Source organism: Sphaerodactylus townsendi, linkage group LG02 (genome assembly GCF_021028975.2).
Source record: "Sphaerodactylus townsendi isolate TG3544 linkage group LG02, MPM_Stown_v2.3, whole genome shotgun sequence".
NCBI lineage: Eukaryota > Metazoa > Chordata > Lepidosauria > Squamata > Sphaerodactylidae > Sphaerodactylus > Sphaerodactylus townsendi.
The window spans coordinates 122,145,385-122,166,484 of NC_059426.1; the positions used below are offsets into that span (position 1 = coordinate 122,145,385).

The 21,100-nt window shown below is 42.3% G+C and overlaps 1 protein-coding gene across 3 annotated transcripts in view; it reads left to right on the forward strand.

The window, feature by feature from the left end:
- PAPLN (papilin, proteoglycan like sulfated glycoprotein) overlaps window positions 1–21,100 on the forward strand; it is a 72,393-nt gene that overhangs the window by 2,356 nt on the left and 48,937 nt on the right. For 2 of the 3 annotated variants that reach the window (XM_048484434.1, XM_048484436.1), the window contains exons 2-3: window positions 5,090–5,152; window positions 16,448–16,563. In XM_048484434.1, coding sequence (XP_048340391.1) covers window positions 5,090–5,152; window positions 16,448–16,563 — 179 coding nt within the window. Of the gene's footprint in view, window positions 1–1,399; window positions 1,570–5,089; window positions 5,153–16,447; window positions 16,564–21,100 lie in introns of all 3 variants that reach the window. The other variant, XM_048484435.1, reaches the window with a different exon arrangement.

Consider the following 21,100-nt stretch of genomic DNA (forward strand, 5'->3'; position numbering starts at 1 on the left):
TTACTGCTAATTTTGTTTGATAATAAAATGTTTTATGAATTGCATCAAGTATCCTCTTAAATGAAAACACCCACATGTGTGTGTTTCTGTGATGTACAGCTAGCAAATACAGTTGTCTACTCCTCATAAAGACACCGGTGATCTTGTATGGAAAACTGCTATCAGATCACTGTATATATTCATTGGGGAAATGAATTCTGTGTTTTAGATGTGAGTGTAAAGTGCTGTCAAGTCGTAGCCAATTTATGGCAACTCAGCAGGATTTTCAAAGCGAGAAATTAACACAGATGGTTTGCCATTGCCTTCCTCTGCACAGTGACCCTGGTATTCCTTGGCGGTCTTCCACTCAAATACTCATGAACCCAGCTTAGTTTCTGAGATTTGACAAGATCAGGCTAGCCTGGGCCATCCAGGTTGCTGCTGTGAAAAAAAGAGTTGATTATTTGCAGAGTAAATTGTATTTTAGATAACAGTTATTTTGTTATTATCAGACCATCAAAAGCTTCTCGGCAGTAGACCTGTCCTCCACAGTCCCAATGCTTTTCAATGGGAGTTCTCCAAGTGGCTAAGGTTCTCTTATGCTTGTCTGCACATCTTTGAAGAGAGCTCCTCAAATTTTTTTCTAAAAAAGGGAAACTACATATTTCTAGAATTGGCAGGACCAGCTGAGTACAACCCTGTACTTTGGGGACTGAAAAGGTGCCCAGGATCGGGGTCTGCAGAGCAAATGTCCTGGGGCAACCTTCAGCAAATGATGGCAGGGAGACTCCCTTCAGTTGCACACAAAATGTCAGGTGCAAGCTGAGGGTGAAACTGACCAGAGAACAAAACAGTCAGGTGGGGAACAGCCTCTTTTCCTCTCTGACACCTTTGCTGTCTCGAAAGCACCCAAGAAGCCGCCTTTTTTAAAGGGCGTTTCCCCACTCTCCCCTATCCCCCCATGCTGCGCACTGCTCTCAGCGCGCAGCATCCCTGGTGCGCGCCCAGGCATCCCCACAACCCCGCGCTCTGTGCGGGGTCATCAAAAGGCAAGAGCACCAGGGATGCCGCGCGCCAAGGGGGTGCGACAGCGGCAGCGTCGGGGCGGCTGTGCTGTGGCTGCCCCTCTCGTGGGGAGTGCTGGGGGACCCCGCTCTACTCTCCTCAAGTAGCGCGGGGCTTAAGGTAAGTGGGGAAAGGCCCAAAGTCGTCCTTTAAATGTTTTATTTTGGGTGTGAGGAGTGAAAAGAAGCAGTTACCCTTTTTTAAGATGTCCCACAGACATCTTTTTTGTGCTGTTTGAATTTGACCCATATGTGTATGCTTGTAGTTTATAAAGTGTTTTACATATTTTTTTTTCCTATGGTGGTACAGAGAAATAAATAATTCCCACTTTCCCCTACCCTCTCTTCACATACAGCTGTGCCCAGATATAAGAAGTTGCTCAAAACCAAACACCCAAAGATATTTTGCAATAGCTGTGAAATTTCCTGACTTGTAGCTATGCTAGCAGCATCCAAGGGACTAAGAAGGCCTAGTTTTCAGCTCTCCCTCATTTAAGCTTCTGGCTCAATAGCTGTCCTGCCTCAGGTATAATTGTTTTTATTTTAAATACTATCTGACATCTCTGCTGAGAGTTTGGAATTAATATTTACTGTTAATCCAGTACTGCTGTGGACATTGATATTTAACTAAATTAACTATGTTTTCAAATCATTGCAGTCACTGTTGAAGGCTTTCACAGCTGGAATCAACTGGCTGTTGGGGTTTTCTGGGCTGTGTGGCTGTGATCCAATAGTTTTTGCTCCTAATGTTTTGCCTTCATCGATGGCTTGCATCTTCAGAGGCATGTCATAGTAAGATTGATTTCTCTCTATGGCACCATCTTACTGTGACATGCCTCTGAAGATGCCAGCTATAGATACAGGTGAAATGTTTGGAGCAAAATCTACCAGACCATGGCCACACAGCCTGGAAAATCCACAACAGCCATTACAGTCATGTTGCAGATATTATATTCCAGGTTTATTAAGGAAAGACAAGATTTTCAAAACCTGCCATTCTGAGGGTTCATGTAATTCATGTAATCAGGATTTAGAAGTTAGTGCTTCAGGTTTATTATTCTAAGGCATTAGCACCAGATGTTTCAATTATACATGGCTGTTTGGGTGTAGCCTACCCTTCCATGGGACAGTTGAAGAAATCTGAGGGAATAATTAATGTGCGTAACTGTTTTGGTTTTTTAACTGTACAGAATGTGTACATCTGCTTGGTCATTTAGAGATGCTACAGTCACCTGTGCTGGGAGCCTGTGTATAACAGGGTTGCACATTACCCACAATCATCTAATACATGTGGTTGCAGTATTCTATAAAAAGGGGCAAATTATATTGCTTTGGTGTTGTATGCAAGCTAACTACTGAGTTTTTCAGTTTACATGTACAGAGACTGTATACCACATGGTAAATACATGTTTTGCCTCTGTTCACACAACAAGGTGACTACACATATTGGGAAGTATGTGGGTAACAATTGCTCCTCTTATATGCAGTTAGTACATTCCCAGTGGAAGGCTCCCAGTATGCTTGATTGTAACATTTGAAAAAAAATTAAAATACCTGAAACATCTGGATTGGAATTGGACTTGTGTATTTTATCCAAAGATTTAGCATATCTAGATTCTACTTCATGTTCGGAAATGGCACTAAGCCACATTCAGAGGATAGTATAGATAAGAAAATGTCAGATTAACCAGAGAACTTTCAGTTTGGAATGGCAGACAAAACAGAACATGTCCTCTTTTCTCCCTTTGCTGGTGACTTCACTGTGCCAAAAAGAAAGCTGAAAGAGAAAGCAAATTTGTGCTGGCATTCTTTTGAGAACAATTATCATCTTCTGTTATCTATTATTTCTGCAATCTGAGCTCAGCTCAGCACCACACCATGTCAGATATCATTTACTGTCCCCTTGCCATTCAAACTGTGGCCACAAAGGATTACAGAAACTAGCAAATTTATTTCAAATCTTCACCAGCCTAGTTTTTACTTCCTAGGAAATTAGATGCCAAACCTAGAGGCCTCTGGTGTACTGTAAAGTTGACTCATTTACCTCCACTCAGTCTTTTCTCTTGATATTTTACCTGCATCTGTGACTGGCATCTTCAGAGGATCCTCAGAGCCACAGATGCAGGTGAAACATCAGGAGAAAATACTGCTGGAACACAACCACACAACCCAGAGAAACCACAACATCCTAAAGTCAGAATTGTGTTCTCTGACTGGCAGCCATTCTCCAGAGTCTCAGGTAGAGGGTTTTCCCATAAGCTACCACAATATGTCCAGCTTTGATTAATAGAAGGAGAACAATAGTGAGAACAGAATAGGATTAGAATATAATGTGGAAAAGTCACATAGGCGGATTCCACGCGGGCCACTACAGCGGCTTCCCATCGGCCTATAAGATGCCAGTGGAGCCCCGGGGAAAGATGTTAGCCACTGCTTGCTGTTTAAATTAATTCATATTTGCAGTTTGGGATGACAAAGGTGCATACAGGAAATTGGATACACCTTTGAGAATTCAAGGTATTTCATTTCCTTGATTTCTCAAGGTATCTAAAACAGGAAATATTTAGGATAAATGTATCTCTTGGGGCTTTTCCATATGCTTACCTGTAGCTTACTCTTAATTTTTTGACAGTCCAGCAACAAGTATTGGAAACAGCTAAGGCACAGTTCTTCAGCATGTCTGTCCTTCCTGTGCATTTTCACAGTTGTGGACTGTTTATCCACATGTGCCTTCATAATCAGGATTTTTTAAAGGAGAGTGCTGTTCAGTGGCATTTTTTAAAGGAGAATGCTGTTCAGTGGAAGGAAGCTGGTGGATGCTTCAGTAGTAAGGAGGGCTTTTCTGCCCTGCCAGAGTTTTTGGGAAAGTTTACTCAGTATACTAAAAGGGATTGATTTTATTTGACTTCGTTCTTTGTTGTTTTAAACTGCTGCAAATAAACGTCAAAAGCTGTTTACAGACCCTGGCTGGTATAAGCCCTTTCTTCAGCGGAGCGGCTGGGGAGGAAGGAACCAAAAGGGGAAAAGTCATGCTCACCAGCAAGCTCTTATCAGTCTTCTTGGAGATGAGAGGCCAGAGGTGCCAGATGTTTTCAGTCTGATGAACTTCCATACATACAGTCACTTTAATTATAGACAAGAAAAATTTAATACTCCCATTTAGGTGTTAAAGTGTCCTGTTTGGTTTTCCAGCCGTTTAAAAAAAAATCTTAATTTGTAGCCTCAGGTAAGTATAATTTACAGTTCCTTGAACACTATCTCTAACACAGTCTCTCCACAAGACTGTCTCTTTCACACGGTGCCCCTCATGGAAGGATGGCGGCTATCTCTCAGGAAGCTCCAGTCCACTCTCTGTATAATCCCCGCCACCACTGAGGAGCTTCCCTGCTCCATATCTGAATGGGGTTTTCCTCAGAGAAAACTGTCAAGCCACCAGTATGATTAATCAGTGTTACTGTGTTATGGTTAACTCCAGGACCTTGGCACAGATTCCCTAACTGAAATCTGTCCTCCCTGGCACATAATCAGAGAAACACAGCTCACTTTGATCTGGCCCTCAGCTACCAGAGAATGGAGCTACAACAGAACAGCCATCAACTCTGGCTATCAATTCAGTTCTTTCTCAGAACTCCCTGTCCTCTGGCTATAGAATGCTGTGCAGTTCTCTCAGCCAATCATATAGAGTTCCAGACTAACCCTCATTCTACTGCCGAAAGTGCCTATGTGTCTGTATACATTACACAACTCAACTTAGAACTGAATTGTTATTGGAGACCAGTTAATTGCAGGTGAAACAAAATAATAGCATATTTATCCAGTCTACAAAAGATGGCAATGATTGTCCATTGTGAACATGTCTAGGAATTTACACAACTGGGAACTTCACTGGTTGTAGCAGTGCCATTTTATTGTTCTATTGCTTGTGATATATTTTTATTATATAAGATTTTACCTGTGTTTGTGATTTTCATGTTTTCTTATAATGACTTTTTTGCATAATCTATAGATTTCAGTGAAAAGTAATTTTATCTATTTTACTCTTGCAGGACATGATGACATTTTTGGTCCTATTGCTTATGCTAACAGTGAAGCCCCACAGTGAGTCAGCAGTAAGTAATCTCATGAATGGCTTTTTAAAGGATTGTGGGTAAGATCAGAGTGCAAAGGTAGCTTGTAGAGGATTCATGGTGGTTGCTGTGGTTAAATGACTAAAGGTATACAAATTCTGACAAAACATGCTGCTGGAAAAGGTGATGCTGCTGGAAAAGATAAAGGTTTTGGTGGACATTGTGTTCCCTGCTTTTGATGGGATTCAGAGCTGGACATATTGTGGTAGCTTATGGGAAAAACCTCTACCTGAGACTCTGGAGAACAGCTGCCAGTCAGAGTAGATAATTCTGACCTTATGATGTTGTGGGTTTTCTGGGTTGTGTGGCCGTGTTCCACCAGTTCTCTTTACGTTTCACCTGCATCTGTGGCTGGCATCTTCAGAGGGACCTCTCCCCCAGACACACATGAAGCTGTCTTATGGATTTTACCACCTGTTCATGAAGATCAACACTATTTATTCAGACTGCCCGTGTTATCCAGGATCTTAGGTTAAGATGTTTCATATCACATATTACCCAAGAGTTTTAACAGGAGAGGCTTGGGATTGAACCTAGCACCTTCTGCATGCCAAAGAAATGCTCTATCACTGAGCTATGGTCCCTCCTCTATTGTATTTACAATCTACTTATGGTCTGAAGTGGTACAGTCCTGCAAGAGCTATCAAGGATGATTCCTTATTTTTAAATTCCTTTGACAACCACATACCAAAATCCAAATAGTAGTCTAATCTTAAAGTTACTGTGACATGGCTCCATGTAGCCAAATTGGCCAAGTCAAGGTAGTCAACCATCTTCTCTGATAAATGATAGTGGAAGTAAACATTTTTGCAGTTGCACTGACTTGCCTCTGCAGAAATAATTCAGTCCAGTATTACACCTAGGCTTTTACCTAAGTCAGCATGGGGTCTCAGGTGGAGGTTTTTCCCATAAGCTACCACAATATGTCCAGCTCTGATGAACAGAAGGAGAACAATAGTGAGAACAGACTTGGATTAGAATATAATGTGGAATAGGTCACATAGAATAACAAAATAAAATACAAATATGTTACCAATGTATCATGTACACAAACTGGTGTAACTGAGGCTATATTTTTAAATGGAAAGTTTGCTTCCAGTGGGGAAAATTTAAGGCTCCACAGAATGTGACCAGGACAATCTATGGCTTTTTAAGAAGTCTGAAAGCAGTCCCTGGTGTGGGGAAAGCATGTGATTTGGATTGGGGCCATGTTGCAGTGCTTTCCTAATCCTCACCTAACCCTAACCTGCTATTTTTCCCCATGGAGAAAATATATAAGCATGGTATTTTCTAATTAAAAAAACAGCCTGGGATGTTGGTTAAAGTTAACTTGGAAATTGCAGCTGGTACAAAAGCCTTTGCTCAGTTATTATCAGGATCTAGGCAAAGTTTTCATATTATACTTATTCTGCAGTCACTCAGTTCATTAGTGATCAGTTATCGAGTTCAGTTCAAGGTACTCTTTTAACAAGTGCAATACTCTCCATGGCCCTGGATTCCCATATCTGCAGGATTGCGTCCCCTGCAATGCTTTGCGAATCTGGCTGCTGTTAGACCTACTACCTGTCCTCTGGATCTGTCCTCTGGCTGCTGTTGAGTCTCATTATCGGGTTCCTTCTGGATCCGCGTCTCTTCCTGGCTGATTAAACCTTGCTGGGAGTGAGCTACTAATCCCACCTGTTGAAAATCATCAATGACTCCCTTGAGCAATTAGCCTTTCCAGATAGGTTGAAGGAGGCAGTGGTCTGCCCACTCTTGAAAAGACCATCGTTAGATCCTGGAGATCTGGCCAATTACCGCCCAGTCTCGAATCTTTCGTTTCTGGGGAAGGTAATTGAGAGAGTGGTGTTGGAGCAGCTTCAGGGCTTCCTGGATGACACATCGGCTTTCGACCCCTTCCAGTCCGGCTTCCATGCTGGGCATGGGACGGAGACGGTCCTTGTCGCTGTCACAGATACGCTCCGTATGCAACTAGACCGAGGTGGATCGGCGCTGTTGGTGATGTTAGATCTCACCGCAGCATTTGATGTGGTCGATCACGACCTTTTGACCCACCGCCTGGCCGCTTCCGGGGTCCGGGGCACTGTCCTTCAGTGGATTGTCTCATTCCTCTGGGGGTGGAGTCAGCAAGTGTGGTGTGGGGACAAAGCCTCCCAGAGGTGCCCGCTTCATTGCGGTGTGCCTCAGGGGGCATTGTTGTCCCCATTGTTATTTAACATCTACATGCGACCCCTTGCTCAGTTGGTGCGGAGCTTTGGGCTGATCTGCCATCAGTATTCTGATGACACTCAGCTCATTCTGTTGATGGAGAGGGGAGCCGTCGCCGCCCCTGCAGCTCTACAGCATTGTTTGGAGGCGGTCGCTGGTTGGTTACAACAGAGCAGGTTAAAACTGAATCCATCAAAGATGGAGATCCTTTGGCTTGGTCAGGGTGGAGAGATTGGGGATTTTCAGCCATCGGTGTGGGAGGGGGTCACATTGGCGCCGACCTCCTCCGTCCGCAGCCTGGGGATCCACCTGGATTCGTCTCTTTCAATGGAGACCCAGGTGGCCCATATAACCCGGGTTGCGTTTTTCCACCTTCGACAGGCCCGTCGGCTGGCTCCCTTCCTCTCCAACGCTGACCTAGCCACTGTGATCCATGCAACGGTCACCTCCAGGTTAGACTATTGTAACTCGCTCTACGCGGGCCTTCCCTTGCGTCTGATCTGGAAACTGAAACTGGTCCAACATGCGGCGGCTCGTCTGCTCACAGGGGGCGCCTTTCGAGAACATATTTCCCCTGTGTTGCGCCGCCTGCACTGGTTACCGGTTGAATTTCGAAGCATCTTCGAGGTGTGGGTGTTGACCTTTAAGGCCTTCACGGCGGCCTGGGACCCTCGTATCTTCGGGACCGCAAGATACTCCCCATATGTCCCAGCTCGACCTCTGCGATCAGCAGAGGCCAATCTACTGGAGATCCCTGGCCCCTCAATGACGCGGCTGGCCTCCACTTGGGCCAGGGCCTTTACGGCTCTGGCGCTGGCCTGGTGGAACACTCTACCACCAGCTGTTCAGGCCCTGCGGGACCTTGGAGAGTTCTGCAGGGCCTGCATAACCGAGTTGTTCCACCGGGCCTTTGGAGAGGCCAACCGCTGACGGTGCCTCTGCCCCCCCACCCTCTGCTTCCAGGGGTCCTAATACCATCGGGACCCATTGTTATTTTTCTGGGGAGAGTTGTATATGGGTTTCGTGGGACATTGTTTTAGAACTGTTTTAGATTGTATATAAGTTTTATATGTTATATTTATATTCTTCACCGCCCTGAGCCCTTCGGGGATAGGGCGGTATATTAAATCCAAGAAATAAATAAATAAAAAAATCTGAGCAAAGCCTTCTGCATATGTCACGCCGCAAAAAGTAAAAACCACTGCTCATGCTTGAACTTTCTCTGTTGCTGCCCAACTTTGTGGAATGGCCTACCTGAGGAGGTCAAGAGGACTTCTACTCTCCTCTCATTCGGCAGAAAGTGCCAGACTAAGTGCCAGAGAACATTTTTATGAAGGAAATAGTGCTGTACTATAATGGAATGGTTCTGGAAGGTGACTTTATAAAGGGATTTTGACTGTAGTCTGTTGCACTATTTCTTGTATGTGTTCTTTTGGTTTTGCTGCCTTGTCTTCTACTTTGCAATCTGTTTTCTGCATTGGTTATAGCATGTCATGCAGTGGTTCTCAACCTGTGGATCACAACCCCTTTGGGGGTTGAACAACCCTTTCACAGGGATCGCCTAAGATTCTCTGCATCAGTGTTCTCCATCTGTAAAATGGATAAATGTTAGGGTTGGGGGTCACCACAACATGAGGAACTGTATTAAAGGGTCACGGCATTAGGAAGGTTGAGAACCACTGCTTTGTAATCCCATTCCTATTGTGTTGTCCATTGGATGTGTACTCATGTGTACTGTCTGATTTCACTCTTTTTATATTTTGTCATCTGCCTTGAGTTTCAGCTAGAAAGGTGAGATATAACTGAAAAACACAGATATAGCTAGAAAATGTAGTACATGAATGCTGTTACACTTGCAGACAATAACCTTTTCTGTTTTGACAGCCTCAGCTGTTGTGGAAAGTCTGGTGGTTTCAGACAAGAGTATAATGAGTGGGAATTAATTAGTCACATGATTTGCCTGAATCTGGCTCATTGAAGCTCAGTGGGAGGTCTTCCAGTAACTTCAAAAAGAAAGGAATTTTTTCAGGCAGTAGTCATGCTGTCTTAAAACACATTTTATGTAATAGTTTTTTTAAAATGATGCCATTTTGAAATCCTGAATACCCCACTTCTTCTTCAAAGCTTTCCTTTAAATGATAAGAACAGTTCCTTTGTACAGCTACTTAGTCTGCCAATAAAATAGAGCAGAGAGAGAGGGAGAGATCACTTTTGCTTCTGTCAGCCAGAGTATCAGCTAGAATCTACAAGCATTACTTAACATAACCAGTTAGTTGATCAAATAATTGGCAAAAACCAGATGATTAAATGAGAACTGATTGAATAGCACACACTGTTTTAATTAGCGGAGGCAAATGTTAACTGTGGATTTTGGTATGTATTTGGGGTTTGGTATGTGGTTGTCAAAGGAATGAAAAAATAGGGGAATCATCCATGGCAGCTCTTGCAGGACTGTACCACTTCAGACCATAAGTAGATTGTGAGTACAGGAGGGACCATTGCTCAGTGATAGAGCATTTCTTTGGCATGCAGAAGGTGATAGGTTCAATCCTAAGCCTCTCCTGTTAAAATTCTTGGGTAATATGTGATATGAAACATCTTAACCTAAGATCCTGGATAACAGGCAGTCTGAATAAACAGTGTTGATCTTCATGAACCGATGGTAAAAACCCATATAAGGCAGCTTCATGTGTGCTTGGGGGAGAGGGAGAGTCCTACTCCAGGGGAAAGGTTTTTTGTGAAGCAAGTTTATATTATGGGAGAACATTCAATTGTATGATTATAATCTGAAACATAGGGGGCTCTATTACAGAATTCTGTTCACTGTGTAGCTTAGATTAAAACAGAAAATAAAATGGTGTTCCTTGTCGGGTGCTGTAAGTTGCGCACCCTGTGTACCAACACTTAATCCCAATTTTGATGTTTAACCCTTTCCCCTGTTTTCCCTTCTGTTCTTTATTATTCTGAATTATCCTTTGGAGTAAAGCCTGATCTCATACATAAAACATGAAAAGTTCGTATAAATAATGTATAATGTTGATGGGATGTTAAGAGTATAGGAAAAGGCAGATAGAGAAAAAGAGATATTTATGGTTTTTCTACAATGAAAATATACGTTCCAAGAGGTACATGTTATCTGTATAAGCTGTATAAGCTGGCTAGGATCATGTTTATGTGATGACATCACAATTTTGAAGTCAGAATGTCTGGAAATGGGCCCTATCAACTTGAACATGATAAAAAATGGTAGTGGTAACGTACAAGTAGAAATAAAAATAGGTGTGCCATAGATGGGAGCCAGTCTAGGCATGCATATGTCTTTGCTGATAGGTTATGTATTAGTAATGTTTGTGACTCCCCCATCTTTTATGGAGTTCTTATTAGTCTACAAAGGACTCTTGGGCAGTCTCCAATGGTGTCAGGGCTCAGATTGATTTGGCTTCAAATGTGAAGCGAAATATTTTCCTTATGTGTCTATTTAGTTGTAACCCTGAAAACAGGGCTTTTTAAAAAATCTGTGTTTACTATAGTACAGTGCCTTACTGTTTTTATTATTACTAGTATCACAGTGCAGTGAATGAAATAGCCACTTGGGGAGAAGGAATGAGCATGACCTAGCCAAAATTAAGCCCCATTGATTCCCATGGAAGTGATTTAAACACATGTTTACTGTAGAAACTGGTGTCCATCATAATTCTTAATTTTGACTGAATTGTGCAGTGGTAAGAGAGTTGGCCAGGACCTTGAGGATCTAGGTTTAATTCCTTTCCTGCCATGAAGCTAACTGGGTAAACTTGGGCCAATTCCTTTTCACAACTTCACAGGGTAGTTGTGAGGATAAAGTGGAAGAGGACTTTTATGAATATTAATCTGAGTTTCTCAGAGGAATGACAAGATCTAATGTAACAGATTATCACTAGTTGAAGGTTGCATCCTGGCCTTGGTTTCTTTCTGTTTATTTTTCTACCGTGGTGACTATTTTAGCTATGATTAATTCATATTGAGATGGTCAATCTGTGTCTAGAGTAGACTGTGCTACATCTGAATTCCTGTATTTTAAATGCCATTAAAAATATGGCTGCCGATACTACCTTACTTGGCATTCTGCTACTTATGCAGAGGGCACAAATTTTTCCTTTCATATATAGACGCAGCCAGTGTTGCATTTTGCATGTATGTATGAACTGCAATGTTAAAACCCTCACATTGATCACTGATGTATTGATTAATCATATCTGGCAGTTGGTATAGTATGTCCATCCGTTTTCTTGACCCTGGGAGCATGGGACCCGAATAGAAATCAACATGGTCTTGCCTTGATTTTCCCCTTATTGTGATCATTGCATACTACATTGTTTGATGTTCTTAATCTGTTCTCAGCCTACCAAATATCTTTTGAGATATATTACAGCTTTGTTCTGACATGATTTGGAGTATCCAATTCTGTAATGTTTTACTTGCTATGTGCAGTGTGAAGGCATTTAGTGGGACTTTTGAGAAAACCCTCCCCCCACCACCACTCAAGCTTAACAAACAGACACTTGCAATTTTCCATGATTAAAGTGATGGCACTGCTTTTGCTGGCAGAGCTGTCCAGCATTTTCTATACAAGATCTGTTGTGCTTGTTAATTCTACCTTTGTGTCCCACCCAACAATTTATATGTGAATGTTTTCTGAGAAGATCATATAGTGATTAAAGAGAAGGAAAGGTCACAGAGTTGAACCACGATTTATAGAAAGGGGCATTTGTTGCAATGGTGCATGAACATATCTCACTAAGTCATGAACAGAAAACACATTTGGAGGTGGAGACAGGAATGACTGTAATGAGATTTAATGGAATGCAGAGTCTGGTGGAATCCTTGTTGGGTCACTTTGAGGAACAGCTTCTGGGTAATGCAAGCAAAATAAAGTTTTGAAAAGAATTTTGAAGGATGTGACGGAATGGCCCCATTGACCCACAAGCACTTTTCTGTTCTAAACACCAGCTTAGAGGTGTCTAAGCACCAGCAGTTGTCCAAGTTTCTACCTAACACCACTCTGCTTTCCCAGTCTACTTGACCCTCAGAGGGGTTTCTCTAATTTTTTCTGCACCAATTGGCCCTTTTAGAAATTACTTGCCAAGAGGGCCGCTGCTCACAACTTCCCTTCCTGCACTGACATTATAAGGCATTATGCCTCTCTCACTACCTGCAACTAGTTACCATGGGGATGATTTACTGCATTTACACACTCTTGGGGAAATAGTGATTTACCACTTAAGCTTTCTTTCCCTGACACTCATTTAAAATAGCTTGTTTGAATGATGGAGATCTATGTAATATGGAGAACAACTACCAGCATTCAAATTAGTAAAGAATTTATTAAAAATAAAATGTCTCTGTGCATGCTCTCAGCGCAGCAACTGATTGAGCATGGACTACAAAATAAAGGTGTAAACATAAAATTGTTTTGTCCTTCATTATGTACCACCCTAGCTGGTCTTGTTCTAAGGTAGGTTCTTTAAACTTTCTAAAAGCTTCTCATTACCTTGGTGTCTTTGTTCAGGCAATCAGCCCTTTGTCTGTTCCATGTGGCATTGGTGGCTATCACTTGGATCTCAGGTGTGAGAGTTCCTTCCTGCAGATAGCCAAAATGGTCTAGCATAATAATAAGCCCTTCTCCCTCCATGCCAAGTGATTTTATTATCTCAGTTTGTCCAACCCTTTTCCTGACTTTTCAAGGAAGGTACCACCTAGCTTTCATATTCCCAGTCTCTTTTTCAGCTCCTAAGTCTCAAGCCAGATTGAGGTATGAGATAACCATTTCTTTCATTGTCTCCAGCCCATATATATATATATATATATATATATATATATATTACATCATTTGAAGGTGAACAAGCTGTTGTTTAGTACACTGCTCTATATTCTTTTGCTGTCTTCTGTTTCCTACTGTCACTAGTTCATCTTCCTTTGCTATGAAGGATCCTATTTTGAAGAAGTGCATTTTCTTGATAACTTGTGCGGTTATATATGTTAAAGATATATAGCCTCTTTGTAAAAGGCTTTCATGGTGGAAAAGGCAATCTCACAGAGGCAATGAATCCTTAGTTCACTGTAATGATTGCAAGAAATGATTATTTCATTCTGTACTGTGCACCTTGAGCATTTTATTTACACCTAAAGATAGGATAGTGTGTATCCGATCTGCATCTATCTTAATCAATATTAAATTTGTTGCTTCACTAAGCACTCAGCGTGTGTCTCTCTGTACCCATCTGCTATAAGATTTGCCAACATTTTCCCTAGAAGGACTTAAAGAATTATTTTGACAGATGGAGAATCTGGATTCAGGCATGGAGTGGGTTGGAAATGGACACAGTCACTGTGACTGACCATCCTAGCTAGGCTAGTTAATGGGGAAAGTGCTTCCCTGCTGATTCTCTTAGACCTTTTCACAACTTTTAATACCATCAAATTTGATAACCTTCTAGAGTCACTGACTGGGTTTAGAGCAAGGCATATCATGCTCTAGGGGTTCCAAATCAATCTGGCTGACCAATTTTAGAAGGTAATGCTGAGGCATTACTGCTTGACCTCATGGTTTTTATGCTATGAGGAACTGCAGGAGTCCATCTTCTCCCCACATTGTTTAACATCTGCATGAAACAGCTGGGAAAGATTGTCTGGCTATTTGGAGTGAGATGCCACCAACATGAGGATGATGCTCAGCACGTTTCCCAAAACATTGCACCAAAACCACGTGTACAGAAGCACCCTGACACTTTGGGGAAGTGGGGGGTGGACACAAACCAGTATCATTCAAGCCAGGGCAAGCACCCATTGTGTAAGTGACCTCAGTTTCCTGTAGCCATTTAGATGACCATTGTTGAAATCAGATGGACTTTCAGCTTGATTCTTATATGTATTAAATTCAGCCATTTACCTGTGATGAATTCTGAGAGAGGGAGAGAGCAAGAAATAAAGCAGGCTTCCCCAAACCACCCACTGGGCAGGAGGAGTACCTTACAGGCTGTGGATGGGAGTGGCACAACAAGGCTGGTAGGTACCCCTCCACAGCTGGCCCTCTAAGTTATTGCCTGAGGCAGATGGGCCAGCCCTGTGCAAACCATTGGTCAGGCAAGAGATTCTAACACGTCACAAAGGTGCACTCGTATCCTCATGAAAAACCCCATGCTTATGACACTCATAGATGCGTCACTACTATCAAAAACTCAGATTTGTGTATGTGTGTACGATTTTGGCTTCTTGTTTTGATATGAAACTGTCTAATGCTGGCACAATTGACGATAGTGAAAGCCTGGCATTCATTAGGTGCCTTATGGTATGTATTTATTCTGCTCTTGTGTTTGAAATCATGCTTGTCATAAACAATAATCCCTTGAATCACAACCAGCCTTTTAAAAGGGTTTTAATACTGAAGCTGGATTTTTTGCTGTCAGTCAGGCATATGTCTGGAGGCAATTATCAAATGCTGAAAGGGTCATCTATTGTCCTGTTGCTGAGTGCTTAAATAGTATCAGGTATCCAATTAGAAGATTCATCCAGAAGTTTAAAAAAGAACCATAACAATACCCATGTTCTATAAACCTTGGTCAAATACTAAGCTTTTAATAACAGTCATTGATGTAACAATGTCCTCTGGGGCAATCGTTTGTAGATACCAACCAATATTTGCTGAGAATTTAATTATAAATTTCGATTTAGATAGATCTATCTATTTAGATAGATCTATCTATTTAGATAGATTTTAACACTGCCCTCAGGATATATATTGGTAGATATGCAAATATATTGGCTGCCTGTGAAATGTAACTTGCCATAAACAATTTTACCACTAGAGAGTAAGGAGTTGCTATACATGTTAGGACAATGACCAATATAATACTACACAGATGATCCTACACAGTCTAGTAGTAGAGAACTTTTTCAAGGTTAATGTACATGTTATTTTTTTAACCAACTAAGTCTGTGTTTCCCTCTACACTTCTCTCATTCCCTTCAAGTAGCAGCTGCTAGGAACTAATTTCTGTAGTCCTGTAATGTCTTGATTCAGAATGATGCTGTGGTGAAAAGAAGAGCAGACTTCAGCATTCCCCCTGTGCCATTCCCCAACCCAAAATGGCCCTGGAAAATTATTTGTCTGATTGGGGGTGGGGGTAGGGCTGTACACACACAGTGTAGTTTGGCCTCTGATCCTGCTACCTGGATCTGAGATCCTTTCCCTGAAGATTCTTGGAACTAGTTATGGTACCAGCAAGCTCTGTCACCTTTGATGAATGCTTGGCAAATGGATAAACACAGAACACCATCTATGCCTGATTCCTCTATACTTAGAAAAGCACAAGTCCAAATAATAAGCTCACATACAATAAATTGTGAGTACTGGAATCCCTTGAAGATACTACATAGTTCCTCTTCTGCATTCTGCTTCTCGCCCAGTTCTGTACCTATAGCAGTTTTGTACTAAAATGATATATCTTTCATGATAGTTATGGTTATTGCTTTTGTGTTGCCATGCTAGTCTGATAATACTTGACATTGCACCTATAGTTCAGCTATTTCCTAAGCAATGTAGACTGTGTATATATACCATATGTATACTGTGAGTATATATACCTGTGTACCTGTGTACCTGTGTATATACCTGTGTATATATACAGAGTTAGAGGGGCCAAACTGTGGCTTGTGGGTTATACATGGCCATTTGGGAGCAACAGAAAATATAAGGAGCAATTCCTAGCATGCATGTGCAATAGAATTAGATTTGTCTAGCAACAGCGGCCCCACAGGGATGGTATGGAAGGATGAGTAGCTCTGGCCACCAGTAGAAGGAAGAGGGACCTGCGTCTTATGTCTCTTGAACTGTGCTTGAATTATTGGGGGAAGATATGTAGAAAAGTATTTTAATTATACCACTAAATTATACCACTGTAACCTTCTAAGAGAGAGAGAGATAGGGGGCATCACAAAAAAGAAAGGGAGGTAGGTTCACCTGGATCTCCTGTAATTTGAATATTTCATTTGATCAGAAATGTTATATATACCACTGAATTGTTCTTACAGGCTCACAAAGTGAAGAGGCAAAGTGACTTCTGGGGAAGCTGGGGAGAGTGGAGTGATTGTAGCCGGACATGTGGTGGAGGAGTCAGTGTTCAGCAGCGGCATTGCTACTCACAAAGGTAAGAGGGTTTTTTTCTCTCTCAGGCCAATGCCCTTAAATTGAAATATTACCATGATAAGGGAAAGCAGTTTTTGGCCCCGCTGTTCTATAGGGATTGCACTTACTCATTGCCCCATTGCTGAAGAAATAATCAATGTATCTAATTCTCAACATAGTCTAATCCGTGGATACTTGAACCCTTGGACTGGAGACATTAACAGACAAGATGGACTTTCTACCAACCTAGAAAAAACAGATTTGTAGAAAAATCTGAAATCTAAAGAACAAAAATCTAAAAAACAATAATAGAAGCAGTTCTGTAGCTTTAAAAAATGAATGCTCCCAGTGGCCATTGCTAGGCAACCACTGCATTATTGCTGGCCTTCAAGCCTTGACTTAAAGGGCAGGACCTTTTCTAAGGCTATTTTAGCCTTAGAGGGAGGACTTATTGGGGCCAGGCTCACCAACTACCACTGGCCCTGGCCCTAATAAGGGCCTGATTTGTATGGCAGGTCCGGCAGCTTGCTACTTTTCAACAGCAGCCATACTATGAAAGCCAGTGAGGCGCAGTGGTTAGGATTTCAGATTAGGATCTGGACACTCAGTTTTAAATGCTCTGAGTGACCTTATGTCAGTCACACACTCTCAGCCTATCCTACCTCATAGGGTTGCTGTGAGGATAAAATGGAGGAGAGGAGAATAATGCAAGCCATGGTGAGTAGAGCAAGATAGAGTACAAATTAAGTAAATAAAAAGGAATATAGCTGAAGATGGGGGGAAGATAACAAGTTGGTGAGTGGGTTTTAAGGATAACAGGAAGCAAGGAAATATGAGGATATGGGAGCTGCCAATAGGACAAAAAGAGGAAATAATCTGGGGTGAGGGACACAGGAGAAACTGAGGGGTCCCTTGCAAGTCCTTTCTGATTCCCCACTGTGCTACTGAGTCCTGTTCAGCATGGCAGCGAGAAATCTGAAGATTTGGGGGTGGGGCAGATAAATGTAGCTTGGGAGGTGGATGAGAAGAAGAGAAAACAAGAGGAAAACAAGAGGCAATATGGACTTTCAAGGAAGGAAAATAGTGGGAAAATTAGATGCCTCCCCCAACTCCTTATGGGTCCCCTGCTTGTATTAATTCTGCACTTTATAAAGACATGGTAAGAAAAGATATTCTCTCAGTAAAGCTTTATCTGAATTAGGTTTCCCTTGTCTATAGATAAATGCTAATTTGGGGCACTTACTATGCAAAGATGATTTGCATGACCTACATTGTAAAACCCTTGTAGTTGAAGAATTTACATCATTGAAAACAGTTTCATTGTGAAGAGGGTCGACATTTTTCTGGCCCAGTTTACTGTGTTTCAGAATGCATAGCTGGAAATTTGACAAAAGGGCACTGTGGTTGTTGCCTTGAAGGTACAGCCTGCTGTGTACTTTTTAATTCCTTTAAAAGCTGGTTGAAGAGGATTAACTGTTTTTGTTCATTTGTCTATCAAGGCTTTTTACAATACCACAACGCTTCCAGATTGTTAAATGAGCCCAGTGAATCAGTGATGGAAAATAACACGGAAAATGCAAACAATTCTTACTAAGCAGTGTGTGTGTACGTTTAAAGAGTTTGGCTGCAGCAGACTTATGGCAACTCCAGCAAGAGCTTTCTAGGAAAATCAGAAGCAGAGGTGGTTTGTAGAGTCTTCCTTGGTGGCACAGGAGCCTCCCGGGGGCAAAGATGAGTGGAGGAACACCCCAGTGCAACCCCATGTGATTCTTCAAAGTGACATCTGGGTCGTATGCACCCTCTGTCGTCCCCTCCCCAGATACGCCACTGCCCTCCTTAGCTTCTAAGATCTGATGAGTTACCATACCACCTGCCCTTCCTTACTTAACAACAAAATGTACTTATTTATTTCATTTATACCCCTCTTTCCTCTCCCATGAGGATTCAAAGCAGTTTACATTTTTCTCCTGTCCTTCATTTATCTTCATGAGAACATGTGAGGTATATCAGCCTATATGGTAGGCCTAAGGTCAACCAGCAAGCTTGTATGACAGAGTGGGGATCCAAATCTGGGTTTCCCAGATTCTTGTCCAGTGTTGTAACCTAACCACTACTCCATACTCAAAGAGCAGGCCTAGACCTACAAATTTTGATTGGGAGGGAGTACAAAATTATCCCTTCATATATTATATACCTATACCTATACATATGTATGTGTGTGTGTGTGGTGTGTGAGGTGTGTGTGTATAGATAATCATCATATATAAGCAACAACTCTTTTAAATGGTGGAATAAAATATGCTGACCTCTATGAATGGTTAATTCCAGTTGAGGAGAAAGGAGCGAGCGGGGAGGCCAGGTGGAGAGTGGGTGGCAGAAACTGCTGACACGGAGGAAAAGGGGTGGGTGAGCGAGGGGAATTAGCAGGAGGTGGGAGGCGGGAGGGCAGCAGAAGGCTCAAATGAAGAGGAAAAGTGGCAGGTGAGTGACGGGGGGCAAGTAGGAGGCAGAAGCTGTGGGCGAGGAGTAAAAGCAGCAGGTGAAAGGCGCTTGGGTCAAATGGCTCTCCCATTCCCCCTAGATACACCAGTAGAGAGCTGGCTCCAGGCCCAGCAGGGTAGCAGTGGCAAGGTACCCACTGCCCCGCCAGGAATATTTTCCCAACCAAAAATCTAAGTGCGTTCAGGAATATTTTCTACAGTGGAAGCTCGCTATTCCTGTATAATAACTACTGACCACACTTGGATCTTTTGATGAGACCGAATATAGTCAGGGGAACAGGGCATGTTTGCTGCAGAATGAACCATCTCTGCTGGGCAGTTGAACCTCTCCCACTTCCTAGCAGCAGCCTAACTGGGAGAAACGGCTGAGCATTTTGCGGAATGAGCCATCTTTTCTCTGCACTTGAGCCTCTCTCACCTCCTAGCAGCAGCCTAATCAGGGGGACGAATGTGCATGCTGCGGAAGAGAAATCTCTTCTGGGCAATTGAGCCTTCCCCACCTCCTGCAGCCGCCTCCTCTTTGCCCACTGCCCAGGGAACTCGCTCCTCTTGCTTCCCCCCTAGAACCAGACCTGTTAAAGTGTTTATGCAAGTCTCTCTCAGGAGAAAAATAGATCTGCACTGGAGTGTTGTTATTTTTTTAAAAAAAACCCTGGCAGTTTCATGCAGATACTGCTCTGTTAGCAGAAGCTATAAACGCAGCTGGCGCATTGTTAGCACTACATCATCTTGCTAACAGCATGTGCCAGTAAAATCCTCGGGCCAGCTAGGACAGGCAGAGCTGCACCCAGGAGAGATTATGGGTTATGGGTGAAACAGATGACTCTTGTGTAAACAAACAGAAAACTAATAAACAGGCAGTTTTCTTTTGCCTTTCGTCTCATGTCTCACAATGTTGTTGTTTTTTTAAAAAAACTTCTCTCTTGAATGACTCAAAATTTCGTAATCACTTCTCCCGAGTCCTGAATTGGGTGCTGATACTGTTTTCCAGATTTTGTTATATTCCACAGCCCCAATCTAAAGCTGCCTGTGCTATGTCCTTTACTGAGAGAATTGGTTATGGCACCCTTGACCAATGGTGAAATTCTATTTAGGATTCCACTATTACTGCAGCCTTGGGGGATTTCTTTGAGGTTTTTGCCTTTGTGGTTTTGTTTTTAAGCAATACAGGATGCATGTTTTTTTCTGTACTGAGAAGAAGCATCCATCCTTCTCAAAACTAAACAATCCCACTATAGTTAAGAACCGCTGGTTGCCATGTTATTAAAAAAAAAGAAATTAAGGGCTAGGTAAGTTAATAAAATGGAAAGAAAAGGGGTGGGGTGGGGAGTTTCTTGTTCTTCCACAGTGATATCATAGATGGTATCCCAGGTGGCAGTTGCACAGTTGCATTCCACAGGAACATTTCCCTCCTTTAATTGTTTTTAGCTTGATAAAAAGTTTTCTAAAAAATGGAAAGGTTATCTTCTGTTTCATGAATATTAGCTAGTCCTAACAACAATATTATTTTTCTAATGCTGTCATTTCTTCTAATAGACCAAATTATTTAATCAAACTTGTACACTGTCACAATCCCAAAAGATGTTTAAGGTGGAGACAAAATTATATTTGTCCAGCCACAAACGATTGTGATTTAGATCCTGGGAAAATTCCATTTTTCACACAACAGGGACAGGACGGAACCGAGGAGAGGAAGAGCCATAAAAGTTTGTGTGACTTGTCATCTTGTCTCTGACAAGTAGCTGTTCCAGAGCCTGGAGTCACATCAGAGAGGTCAGTGCTCTCCTTCCTTTTTTGGCCACCAGGTGGGAGGCAAGTCTCAGTAACCACAGGGTCTGACAGCAAGGGTTCTTAGGTCACAGTCCAGAGTTTGATAACACAATCCAAAGGCAAAGTCAGAGGGCAGTCCAAGGTGTCTGTCCACGGTCAGGTCATATATTCCAAAGGCAGAGTTCATAAGCAATCCAAGGATCAGGAAACAAGAATGGTGTCAGATGCCTTTGTCATAAAGATGGAGTCTGGGCATGTAGTACTCTTAAGCTTCCCCTTTTTCTCTGG